Source organism: Acanthochromis polyacanthus, chromosome 14 (genome assembly GCF_021347895.1).
Source record: "Acanthochromis polyacanthus isolate Apoly-LR-REF ecotype Palm Island chromosome 14, KAUST_Apoly_ChrSc, whole genome shotgun sequence".
Taxonomy (NCBI): Eukaryota; Metazoa; Chordata; class Actinopteri; family Pomacentridae; genus Acanthochromis; species Acanthochromis polyacanthus.
Window position 1 is genome coordinate 20,536,251 of NC_067126.1, and position 12,907 is coordinate 20,549,157.

General features: G+C 38.5%; 1 protein-coding gene across 4 annotated transcripts in view; it reads right to left on the minus strand.

Moving 5' to 3' along the window:
* The window catches only part of col18a1a (collagen type XVIII alpha 1 chain a), an 87,280-nt gene that overhangs the window by 11,800 nt on the left and 62,573 nt on the right, over positions 1-12,907 (minus strand). For all 4 annotated transcript variants that reach the window (XM_051958616.1, XM_051958615.1, XM_051958614.1 and 1 more), the window contains 20 exons: positions 12,699-12,820; positions 11,900-11,926; positions 10,846-11,043; positions 10,601-10,627; positions 10,363-10,425; positions 10,188-10,256; positions 10,035-10,085; positions 9,788-9,910; positions 9,589-9,651; positions 6,389-6,433; positions 5,588-5,719; positions 5,278-5,349; positions 4,611-4,637; positions 3,451-3,549; positions 2,778-2,813; positions 2,462-2,551; positions 2,123-2,155; positions 1,846-1,881; positions 211-270; positions 28-105 (listed from right to left, as the gene is read on the minus strand). In XM_051958616.1, coding sequence (XP_051814576.1) covers positions 28-105; positions 211-270; positions 1,846-1,881; positions 2,123-2,155; positions 2,462-2,551; positions 2,778-2,813; positions 3,451-3,549; positions 4,611-4,637; positions 5,278-5,349; positions 5,588-5,719; positions 6,389-6,433; positions 9,589-9,651; positions 9,788-9,910; positions 10,035-10,085; positions 10,188-10,256; positions 10,363-10,425; positions 10,601-10,627; positions 10,846-11,043; positions 11,900-11,926; positions 12,699-12,820 — 1,451 coding nt within the window. The remainder of the gene's footprint in view (positions 1-27; positions 106-210; positions 271-1,845; positions 1,882-2,122; positions 2,156-2,461; positions 2,552-2,777; positions 2,814-3,450; positions 3,550-4,610; positions 4,638-5,277; positions 5,350-5,587; positions 5,720-6,388; positions 6,434-9,588; positions 9,652-9,787; positions 9,911-10,034; positions 10,086-10,187; positions 10,257-10,362; positions 10,426-10,600; positions 10,628-10,845; positions 11,044-11,899; positions 11,927-12,698; positions 12,821-12,907) is intronic.

The window sequence follows — 12,907 nt, forward strand, 5'->3', positions numbered from 1 at the left end:
ACACCAATCAGATGTAGTAATGCTCACCTTTGGACCACTCAGCCCGTCCAGATACAGAAGATTTCCATCTGGTCCGATTACTAAGCCAGGCTCACCTTTCTCACCCTGAACACAAAGCAGCAACAAGAAGACAACACAGACTCAGTAAAAGGGCTGTGTTCGTGTTAACAAGGGACTAAATTAATTGTTGAACATTAAATTAGATTTTACCTTCACTGCGTAGCCTGGAGGACCAGGGTCTCCTCTGTCACCTTTCGGCCCAATAGGACCCTGTGAGATAGATTAAATATAAACATGACACTTGTAAACTAAGAAGAGGCCAGTTTAACAGTCATGTGATGCTAGAGTGTACAGTGTAGAAACTAGATGTTATCCATTTATTACCTAAACTAAATGCAATATAGTATAACTGTATAGTATCTCAGAAAAGCACTGGTAGTTGCCAAATGACTAATGGATATAGATGAAGAATAAGAACACAGTCTAGAATACAAATGTCAGCAGCTGAGTCATGTCTCCGCACACAAAGATTCAGCACTGACAATATAATCTTTTTTTTTAAGTCTCAGTCTGCTGATATTCTATATTTTTGTTATTGTGAACAAATCTCATGAAAACCAACAATGATTTGAGCCAAAGTCTGTCCCAGCCCTTTCATTTATGTGTTGTTGCCCAAGAATGAATATAATAAAACACACCAGTCAGCTACAGAGTTACAGATCACTGAAAATGTCACAAAGTGCCTTGAAGATTGTGGCTTGCATCTTAATGTGAAAACAACTGTCAGCAGTGTTCCGTATGTGTATCAGGTGAAAAACAGCTTATGCTTGCCAGTTATAAACACAACACAACTGGCTGTTTTATTACACTCAATTCTCAGTAGAAGAAACAAAACAAAACAACAAAAGACAAGTCAAGCAAGTGTTACTAAACCAGAATTCTCCTTAAACAAGTTAAGATGTATGAAAGTGTTGAGTACTGAGAATGATACTCAACACATGAAGCTGAAAAAACAACGATAATTCTGATTATACTGATGAACAACTTGGTCTCTCACCTCTCATAGAATAATAAAGCCTTTACAAAGTACCAGCAAGCTCTGAAGGTCACTGAAGGGCAGTGGAAGTTGTATGTAAAATTCTTAATGGCATTGAACCTTCCCCATTTACCAGATTCATATTTCAGGAAAAGCTTACAGATAAATGAACACATTCCATAATAGGGGGGCATTGTTTTCTAAGTGTTGAAAACATTCTTTGGCTAGGCAGCTTTCACAACAACAACTTCCCACAGTTCTATTGAATATATAACTTTGTGAATCTTATCATTCCTTTGCATGTGATCTTTAAACTTGGCTAAAAAGCAACCGGATCTGCTATTATACCTGTTGTACTCTTCCCTTGTCCCTTCTGCTGTTCCCTTTGCCATCTGTAATGTAGTAATTCAATCATGTTTGATATGAGTTCTTTATATTATCTATGTTTAACCTTGCTACTTGGTTCTTCTTCAAAACTTTTTGCCCTGTATTTTTGTTTGTTTTCTTCAGTACTACCTTAAAATGTCTGGTTCAATGACCATAGGAGCTGAGAAAAGAGACTAGCAAAGTAGTGGGAGGTTTCATAACAAATTCTTTGGTTGTTTCTTGGAATTTGTTTACATAAGAGAACAATTCATAAATATAGAATGTAAAAAGTGACATCATAATTTTTGAAATCAGACCGAATGCTCAGCATCTCATATGTGACGTTCTGGTGTTTTTGAAATACAAAGATAAACACCCGACTACAGTTGTCCACATGGTTCACAAGATGCACTGCATGAATTGTGTAACACTGGGGTACTCACAGGAAATCCAGCTTGACCAGGTAAACCAGGCCCACCCTGTACAGGAAAACATTATTCAGTGTCTCCGGTTCTCTGCTCTTTACTGATCTGAGTTTAATGTCAGGTTATAGAGTAAGTCCTGCTTTTACTCAGTTTAGAAGTTTGAAAACAGATGCTATTATCTTGTTTGTCTGCAAATGCAAGAAAGGTGTGGTCGCCTGTTCTACACACTTTATCAAATACAGTGTGAAGCTGTAATATTTTGGTTACTGTATTATTGTGTAAAATGATCACTTACCTGAGGCCCAGCTCTGCCAACAACACCATCAACCTAGAGAATAAGGAGTTGAGATGGACATCATTACTGATTTTAACTGCTTTATATTTCAGTGTAGAACAAATAGTCTGTTACAAAAGTTACTTCACAGTGTTGGTTACGTGCACGTCTGCAAGTGGTCGATCAATATGGCAGCATCAGAGCCAAAGTAGCACATTTTAAAAATAACTTATTTTACAATTAATTTTTAAAAGAAAAAATCAATACAGATAATTGGAAAAAAAAACATTTAATATTGGCATGGACAAATGGCCAGGCTGATCCCTGATTTTTACTACTGTGTGTGTTTTTGACACCTACGTTGTCAGATGTATGGTAGATGACTTGTCCTGGTGGTCCTGGTGGACCTGGTGGACCTGGGAGTCCAGTTCCATCTCGACCTGGTTCGCCCTAAAACCACAAAAGGAAAAATAACTGTCCCATATAACAGGACATCCAAAACTGAACACTATTCTAACAACAAATGACAATATGACACAGATTTAAGAAAAGTAACTATAAACGAACAGAAAATAGGTAGATGACATGTGTTTTAGTAAAATGTTTGACTAGCATCTTACAGATACTTGATTTGTAGTCAAATTAATGGTGATGTAGTGGCAAAAATGTTATTTACCCTCTCTCCTTTGTCACCTTTTTCGGCCTTTGGTCCCTGTAAAATAAGGGAGAGTGATGCAAAAGATACTTTAAAAAAGGTGAAAGCACTGTGTGTCCTGGTACATGCTTCATAAAGGTCTGACAAAAGATAACCTTCTGTTCAAATGAAGCTTCAAGACAATAAAAGCACTGCTTCTCTTGTATTCTGTAACACAGTAAACCGGTTCAATAAGATCATGCATTTAGAGAATATGAAATATGTAAAACTGAACTCACCTTTACATTTATATCTAGCTTCAGTTGAAATGAGGTGTTTTTAAATGTTAAATTTATATATCATAGTTTTTTACAATACAGTTTGACACATTCATTTATAAGTGTTTGACATTTTATAACTCGGAATGTACTAAATACAAATGACTGAATGGCTGAATGCTGTGAACTCAGATGATACACACAAAAGTAGGTGAAACATCTGGAGTCAGACAGCCTCAGATTAAAAAAAAAAAACATGAGTGCTTCCTTATTTTGATTTTGCTCAGTCTGTAGTGTAACTTGTCAAACTAAATCCTGAGTTGCAACACATCTAACTCTGTTAACACTATATATCCTCTGATACTTGACATGTTCTTTGTCTAATCTGTCTCATTCTGAACTAGAAGGAATTCTTTTCTCTTCTCTTTTTTTTTTACCGGAGGTCCAGGGAAGCCATCCAGGCCTGGTTGCCCGTCTCTTCCTGTAGGACCTTCACTCCCCTTCAGACCTGGGATGCCAGGCAACCCGGGTTTACCCTGCAAAGGTACATTCAAGTTAGACCTGGGAAAAACTAAATGTAGAAGAACACACAAATAAAGTGAATATAAAACCAGATGCTGATAGCTGGTACAGCAAGAAGCCAATATACTTTGTACTACTTTGAGCTCTTAATACTTCATCTCGTTGTTTCTTCCTGTGCAGATCATTCATGTTGGACTGTGTATTGTTCTAAATCTGAATGTAGATGTTAAGATTATATATATATATATATATATATATATATATATATATATATATATATATAGGTAAACAGCTCTACCTAACATGACCTAACAACTACGTAACTACAGTATCAGTTTGTTTGTTCAATCCCAGAAAAACACACATTTTGATTTAGTTATAGCTCTTGAAAAACTTGGCTCATATTTCTGATCCCACCGAATATCAACACCCAGCTGTGCAGCTCTACACAAGCACAAAAACTTAACCCCTAGTGAACCATATGGAAAACCATTTCACTGTTACTGAGTAGGGGCTGCCACTTTGCAAATATTTTGTCGACATCCATAGAAACATGAATCATGTGACTGTTTATGCTCAGCGTTTGCCAACATGCTCCATCTGAGATACCCTCAGGTTGCTTCATTTGCACTTAATTACACCTTGGTATTAGTGCTTCCATTTTTATTTTTTTATTTTTGGGCTATTCCATTTCTCTTTTTTCCCAGTGCTGAATTTCCATTTCTCGACAGTGCAATGACCTTATTTCCACTTCAGTCAATAAACAGTTAAAGAGCTTTTTTTTTTTTTTTTTTTACACCAAAATGATTGTAAAAAGAAATGACAGTAGAGCAGAGTTGAATGTGATATTTGGTGTCAAGGATGAGTCTACCTTCAGCAACCAGAATGTTAAATTAATTCATCAATAAACTTTGGGGAGCACAGGTTCAGTCCCAGGTACCTCAGGATTGTTTAAGAGTTATTTTAATATTTCATACAGTCAAATAATTTTATGTTAAAAACAGAATGATTTTGTGAGTTGGTAAAGAGGCAGGAAGACCAGCTCATCATAAAAAAAAAAATCTACTTTACTTACTGGAAGTCCAGGCAGGCCAGGAGGACCCTAAAAGCACACAACATTTGTCATGGTTATTTGCAAGCTCTGGCATGCCATCGCCATTCTTCATCGTATTCTTCATCATATTTGCAATTTACTGCTAAAAAGGTGTTGGATTAGTTCAATTAAATATTTACAGGCATGTAAAAACAATACATGTCATGCAGTTTCTACGGAAATAATGGCACTTTGCTACTATACAGTCTGGAAGCCTTCTGATTACAAACAGCCTGTGGATTTAGCTTGACCAGAAATAGATCAAAAATAATGAAACATTTTTACAAAGCCTTGGCTTTGATGTCCATCCAAAGAACACAGATTTGCCCTTTTAACAGCTTTAGATGGTTCCAAGTAATAGCTGCTGATCAGATCTGGGATCAGCCTCACTTTTTAATGAATTCATAACAATTATAAAAGCATACACATATATCTTTCATCCGAGACTCTTGAACTACATCAAACAAACAATACAACATAACACTGCCAAAATATACTAATAACATTACATTTATAAATATGCACAGGCCAGTTCTTTGATTAGACAAAATGTCCTTTGTTGACCAGCTGCTTATTTGATTTCTGTCTGTAATGTTAAATGAAATATACTATGTTCTGCGGTACCATTAGTTAAAAGGAATGTATGTACCTGTACTCCTGCTGGCCCTCTGGCACCGGGGAGCCCATTGGTGAAAACCCCACCAGATCCTTCCATGTCATCCTTCAAATACAACAAAGATGTTATGAAAGCTCTTTCGAAAAGTTTTCATTGGTTTTCTCTGTCCTGATACACATATTCAATACACACACACATTTTGGAACAGTTTGAGATTATTTCCTTAATAATTAAATTTACATCTTCATTAGCTTTCTTCTAATAAACTATCCCCAGTACCACTACAATACGGATCTTTTAGTATGACATTTTGTCATTTGTCAAAGGGCAAAGAAGAACTTACAAATCCAACACGATAATTTGGTCCAGGAGGTCCAGGAGGACCAGGGGGCCCAACCGGTCCCATTGGTCCAGGCAGACCAGCCAGTCCAGGATCTCCTGCAGGTCCTGGTAAACCACGGTCTCCTGGAGCTCCCTGAAAGATGAAATAAAAGGAGAAAGGTCAGCGTTCTGGATGAATAAATAAAAACTAAGATAAAGGCGAATAAAAAATGAAAACTTGAGTGAGGTGCATGTGACCACGGTTGGTTTTTTTTCTGTGTAAATTTCAGGAATCTCATGTATCCTGCAAACAACTACTACCATGCAGCATTTAGTTATCAGTACTAGTAAATGTGTTTTATAGAATGCAAACCATAACTTAACACACTGTTTTCCATAAAGATCCATGCTCATTGCTTAAATCAGATGCAACTCATGTTAAATAAAACCATAGCCAGTGCCCAGATTAGACTTTGAGTCAAGACTGCAGCTGACAATATTTGACAAACATTTGCATATTGTTAGAAGACACAAATCCTCCTTGATGGCTGACTTGCTGAAGCCCAGTTACCTGCAGATGGGAAGGCTTGGGAGGGTAGGAGGAGGAAAAATAGTGAGGCAGCAGATTGGTGAGAAAAGAAAAGTAGGAACTTGGCTGGAGAAATGAAAGGGATAGGAAAAGTTTAAGAAATACTGAAAGTCATGACATGTCATGGGCTCTTCCAAGGTTGTTTACATTTGGCTGTGTTCTGGAGATTAGATCTCACAATAAAATGACTTAAAGGGAAAATAATTTTTAAAAATGACGGTAATGAATTCCCACCTTTGCTCCAACTACTCCTGGAAGACCCAGCTCACCTGAGTCACCCTGATTTGGGAAAGAGAGATCAACGAAATATTTACAAACAGCAATTAAAGTCTGAACTGCAATTAAAGAACTAAAACTTGAATTTTCCTCGCTTTTTTTCTTAGGAAATATGAACTCACTTTTTAAATCATTATTTATAAAAATGGGACAAAACCAACTCTGGATTCATTTATGAGAAAAGTGTCTGTGGTTCAGACGTCTGGGTGGATGGTTCCAATGGCAGCACTTGACTGGCATCAGAGAGTTCTGTGTTGTGTAGCCTATGAACATTGATACAAGCTACTTTCCTCCTTTTTTGACTAGTTGTTAAGTTTGTTTTCTATTCTGAAAATGTAAGAAGTTTTATGTCAATACCCACCAGGCACCAGGGTTTGTTCATGCTATTTCAACACCTACTCTGTCGACAGTGGCTCCTACACGTGGGTCTTGCTAACATAAGCGGTCACTCTTTTATGGTGAAGTTGTTGTGATGGCAAACTACCAAACAAAATGCTAAGCAACAGATGGTCCCATGACCTCAAAGCTCTTTCTGTTACCCAACAAGTTAAACTTCTATGAGTCGTTATGTAGAGTAATGGGACAATGCCAAAGCTGACATCAAATGTTAACTACCTGTATCACCGTTGGAAATGAAATTGTAGCTTCACCCCCAGATCTGAGCCTAACACCAGCCATAATATATCACTGCAGATGTCTGAGGCAGGAGGTGCCTGTGACGTCCACAGGCCAGAGACAAATGGAGAGCAACACAGAATCGCAAAGCACCTGTGTGCTACAAAAGATTCTTTGCAGATGGAGGACTTTTCTGCTCCAGAATCCTGAGAAGAGACCATCAGTGTGGTGGAAGACCATTGCGGTCCTGAGCTGTATCAGTTTGAGGGTTGGCTCCAGCCTCTGTAATGCCCGAAACTCTTTGAGCCGAGGCAGTGGAATTGCAGGTGAAAAATGGGGTCAGTGTCTGAGCGGCATGATGTCAGTTAAAAGGAGTGTAGAGTGAAGGTCTGAGTAACACTTCTACAGCTGTAAAACCCACAAGTCTGAGCCACTTTGCCAGAAATGAGAAATACTAATTGGAGGGTCATTTAAAAAAATATAGTCAAACTCCTGTAAATATTGAATTTTGAATAACATGTACAGTGCCTATCATAAGTATTCACCCCCTTTGATGTTTTACCCTTTTATTGCTTTCATAAATCAATCATGGTCAATAAAATTTAGCTTTTTTTAACAAAAAAAAATTATTGGAAAAACTCTTTAATGTCAAAGTGAAAACAGATTTCTATAAAATAATGTTCATGAAAGAAAATTATATAAATGAAAATAATTGTTTGCATAATTATTCACCCCCTTTTTAATTTAATGGTCTAATTCAATAGAGGTCCATCAAACTGTTGCCAATAGTCTCACAATTAGTGAAATGAAGATCACCTGAGTGGTGTGGGTGTGTTTCAAGTGATTGAGTTGTAAAACACCTGTGTCTGAAGGGTCCAGAGAGTGGTTGATCAGTATTCCTGGCTACCATTACACCATGAAGACAGAAGAACACTCTAAGCAACTCAGGGAAAGGGTTATTGAGAAGTACAATTCAGGGGATGGTTACAAAAAAATTTCCAAGGCACTGAACATCCCCTGGAGTTCAGTGAAATCAGTTATCAAGAAATGGAAGGAATATGGCACTTGTGTGAATCTGCCGAGATCAGGCCACCCTCGTAAACTGAGTGACTGTGCAAGTAGGAGACTAGTGAGAGAAGCCACCAAGACCCCTACAACTACTCTGAAGGAGTTACCAGCTTCAGCTGCTGAGATGGGAGAGACTGTGCATGTAGCAGCTGCTGCCCGGGTTCTTCACCAGTCAAAGCTTTATGGGAGAGTGGCAATGAGAAAGCCACTGTTGAAGAAAAGTCATATTAGATCTCGACTAGAGTTTGCCAAAAAGCACATGGAAGACTCCATGGTCAAGTGGAAGACGATTCTTTGGTCTGATGAGAACAAAATTGAGCTTTTTGGCCATCAGACAAGACGTCATGTTTGGCGGAAACCAAACACTGCACATCACCAAAAAACACACCATCCCCACTGTGAAGCATGGTGGTGGCAGCATCATGCTGTGGGGATGTTTCTCAGCAACTGGACCTGGAAGGCTTGTAAAGATAGAGGGCAGAATGAATGCTGCAAAATACACTGAAATCCTGGGGGACAATCTTTTTCAGTCTGCAAGAGAACTACGTCTTGGGAGAAGATTTATTTTCCAGCAAGACAATGATCCAAAACATACTGCAAAAGCTACACAGGAATGGTTAAAAAAGAACCAGGTAAATGTTCTGGAGTGGCCGAGTCAAAGCCCAGACCTCAATCCTATAGAGAATTTGTGGCTGGACTTGAAAAGGGCTGTTCATTCCCGATACCCGCAAAACCTGACAGAGCTTGAGCAGTTTTGCAAAGAATGGAGCAAAATTGCAGTGGGCAGATGTGCAACACTGATTGAGACCTATCCACACAGACTCACTGCTGTGATTGCAGCCAAAGGTGCATCTACTAAATACTGACTTGAAGGGGGTGAATAATTATGCAAACAATTATTTTTATTTATATAATTTTCTTTCATTAACATTACTTTATAGAAATCTGTTTTCACTTTGACATTAAAGAGTTTTTTGCAATAATTTGTTTTGTTAAAAAAGCTAAATTTTATTGACCATGATTGATTTATGAAAGCAATAAAAGTGTAAAACATTAAAGGGGGTGAATACTTATCATAGGCACTGTATATGGAATTCTCTGAGGGTGTGCCACCCACCTGATTACAGGGTGTTCTCATTCATTTACAGTGTCAATTTATTGATGTAGATAGGTCCTGACCATTTGCCTTGCAAGGTTCGAGATAATGTATCACAGTAAATGGTGTCGTGATCAATTTTTAACCCATGAAGTACTATTTTTTCTAAATTTAGTAAAAAATGTCACTTCTTCTAGAATTGATGTGTTTCGTCATAGTACAGTCATAAAAGAAAAATAGTTTAAAGCCCAAAAAACTATGCAATGAAGTGAATATTAATAACTGTTTTTAGATCCGGTCCACATAATGGAGGTTTAGGTTCTACAGATGCTAAAAATCACATTTTGTTAGTATTTAGAGAAGAAACAATCATTTCTACCTTGTCTCCCTTGGGACCGGGAGCTCCTGGGAGGCCATCAGTACCCGGTAAACCAGGCAAGCCCTAAAGGCCAAAAGATTTGGTTCAGATATACAGTAGTATTAGATTTAGTTAGACTGTGCAATCATTGGTACAACTGTTAGGGTTTAGGAAAGATTCCGGTTGGTGGTGTTGAGAGACAACAAAAACTGACACCTACAGGTTGTCCAGGTGCTCCATCCCTTCCTGGTGGTCCAAATGCTCCAGAACCCCCTGCTGTGCCACCTGTAGATGGGCCAGGTGGACCAGGGGGACCAGGAGGCCCGGGTGGCCCAGGCAGTCCCTACATATATACATACATATATAAATATGTAACAGACCTGATTTTTATCTGCATAGCAGAAATTCAGCAACAACTTAGCACAACAAAGATGTCCTTGGTGAGTGGAAGTTTTAAATCTTCTTACCCGAATAGATTCCAAATCTGGGAATCCTGAACCTTCCATGTCCACAAAGGTCTGAAACATATCAGTCAAAGTCAGTTGTAAAATGAGAGTAGGCAGTCCTCTTCTTATGTCTAAACATTATGCTGTATGTGACTGAGGCCAAGATTAGCTCACAGATCTGAATCCAGGTCCTGGGGGTCCTGGAGGTCCCCTAGGGCCAGGTTGGCCTTCTCCACGCTCTCCCTGTATTTAGAAGTCTCATTAAGATAAGAAAAGTCTGATGTGTTCTGCTACACTCTGGTGTGTTTCTTTTCAGTTTTTTTGCTATTATTCTGTCAATATTTCTAACCTTCTCTCCTCTGGCTCCAGGGTCTCCTGGTGTTCCAGGGAAGCCTGGAGGTCCTTCAGGACCCTGTGTTGAGGAAATCATAATCTTTAGGGCACAGGAGGATGTTATGAGGTACAATAACCAACACAGACCGCAGGATTGAGGTCTGTCTTTTATTATGTAAGTGGGACCAAATGAAGAGATTCAAAGTCATTGATCAGTATTGTTTGAGTAACAAAAAAATGACAAAACAACTTACAGTTTTTCCATCCTCACCAGGATCACCCTGCAAGATTGAAATAAAGGATGGCAAGGAGATATTTGAAATCATGGTGTGCAGCTGATAGTTTTCATGGCTTTCAGCCTATAAGCTGCTACTAATAGAATAGAATAGAATCATTTTATTCATCCTTGAAGGGAAATTCAGTACTTAATACAGCACTTGTTGGTAATCAACAGCACATTTTTTTTTAATTTGAAGTAAATAATCTGTAATCTACTAACTGGCTCTCCATCCTCTCCAGGTGCTCCCTTGGGGCCTGGTGACCCAGGTGGTCCTTGGGGTCCAGAGATACTTGAAACAACTGAGCCGTCACTGCCAACTGAATACTCGCTTGCAGATCCTGGAGGGCCAGGGGGACCAGGGGGGCCAGGTGGGCCTTGATCACCCTTTTTCCCTTGATAGCCGAAGCCTGCACTGCCCTGGAGATAAAGACATATCGTGTTAAGTTAGGAGAAATTTTAAAAAAATGTCAGTATCCATCAACGGAACCCCCAAACTCCAAAACCTATCGGCAGGTTTAAAAGGCATGTTACCCTTAAAAAAAAAAAAGGACAAGAGTCAAAGAAAATCTAACTGGCTCAACTGACCTGCAGGAAGTTTTTAGACAGAAACGGAAAGGATACAAGTATGGACACAAACTGAGGAGATTGAGAGAAAATCAAAACATACTTGAGCAATAAAGCAAATTTACTTTTTTTCAATTTATTATAATTTGACATTATACCTTTGTTATACTCAACCAATTTAATTTTTGAGTTCTCTCTGCCTCTAGCCATTAATGTGCTGTTTGAGCCCACAGTGAATCATTCAATTTTACAAGAAATAAAAACTATGAGATTACCATTAGTTAATTTATTAGAGGTTCCATACTGTGTCGCTTTTAGGCAAATTAATGAAAATCTCGCATCCCCATGGACAAAATACTGAAAAGACAGTTTGTTCTGCTTTCAGGGCAGTTCTAAACCCTCCACTAAAAAGAATATCTGTTGGGGGGGGGGATGTGGGATGTGATCGAGTTGTGAGGGAGCTTGGAGAATGCAAAGTAAACATCTTTATATCTTAACAGCCTTCAGTTTAAACCTCCAAGTTTACAACAGCCTAAAAAAATAATAAAAGTAGATTTTTTCCACGTGGTACTTTTAAAAGACATGTGCAAGCGATCGACTCTGATGAAGAACCAAAAATCATTATCTAATTTTAGTAACAGCACATTAAGTGCACCACAGAAACTCAAATCAAGGAGGAAAAAGGGAAAAAAAATCATCAGTAACTTACCTTTGCTCCTTTTTCTCCAGGTTCTCCCTAAACATTAAAGAAGAAACAGTGCAGTCAGTGCCAGCAGTATTCACAGGCTGATTATTTTAACTTGAAACACTAAAAAGGCAGGACATGCAGTTGATTTCTACTTAAAGCACATCATTGAGTGTATATGCTTTAATTGGGGGTTTACCAGTGAACAAGAAATCTTGCAGAATTACAGAGCTATGCATTCAAAATTATGAAGTATATAAATTTACAAAAATTTACTTTCTACTTACACTATACCTACATATTATCATGTATGTCTGTGTCCTGTGCTAGACTGAATCTGTTGTATGTATGTGCATGGTTCCTTTTTTCTGGTTTCTGTCCATATTTGGACAAGCGTGTTTTTTGACAGAAGAAGATCAAGTCAATGTCATGAAGGACCCTCACTTCAGAAGAATCACTGTGATAACATCTGACTTACACAATCACAAATCTAATGAAAGCGCATCAACAAACAAGTTTTCTATATGTGTAAAATGTACAGAACAAAATACATCAAATACCCAATATAATATATGATACAGGACTTGCAGCTCCCTCTGGTGTTCCTTTGGGAGATATCCACAAAGCTTTCATTACTGCTGCTCCTGCTCATGTTTTTACCAGTTGTCATTGTCCATTATTACAACCTTTAGAAGAGGCAATCATAGGAAGAAAAGATTCGGGCCTCACCAGTGCATCCCAACTCTCCAGCTGTACACACAATGTGTACTTCACCCACTACCAAAGCAGAATTTAAAAAATAAATAAATAAAAACGTCCAAACCTTCTCTCCACGGGCTCCACCTCGTGAGCCGGAGCCAGAGCCTGCCTCTCCCTTCGGCCCAATTGGACCCCTATCTCCTTTCATTCCTCTGTCGCCCTTCTCTCCTTTAGACCCCACTGGCCCTGGAAAACAATGACAAAGGACAGAGTCATTAATAGCCTCATGAAAATGATTAACGAGTGTATCCCACGTCCAGGACGATAAACAGG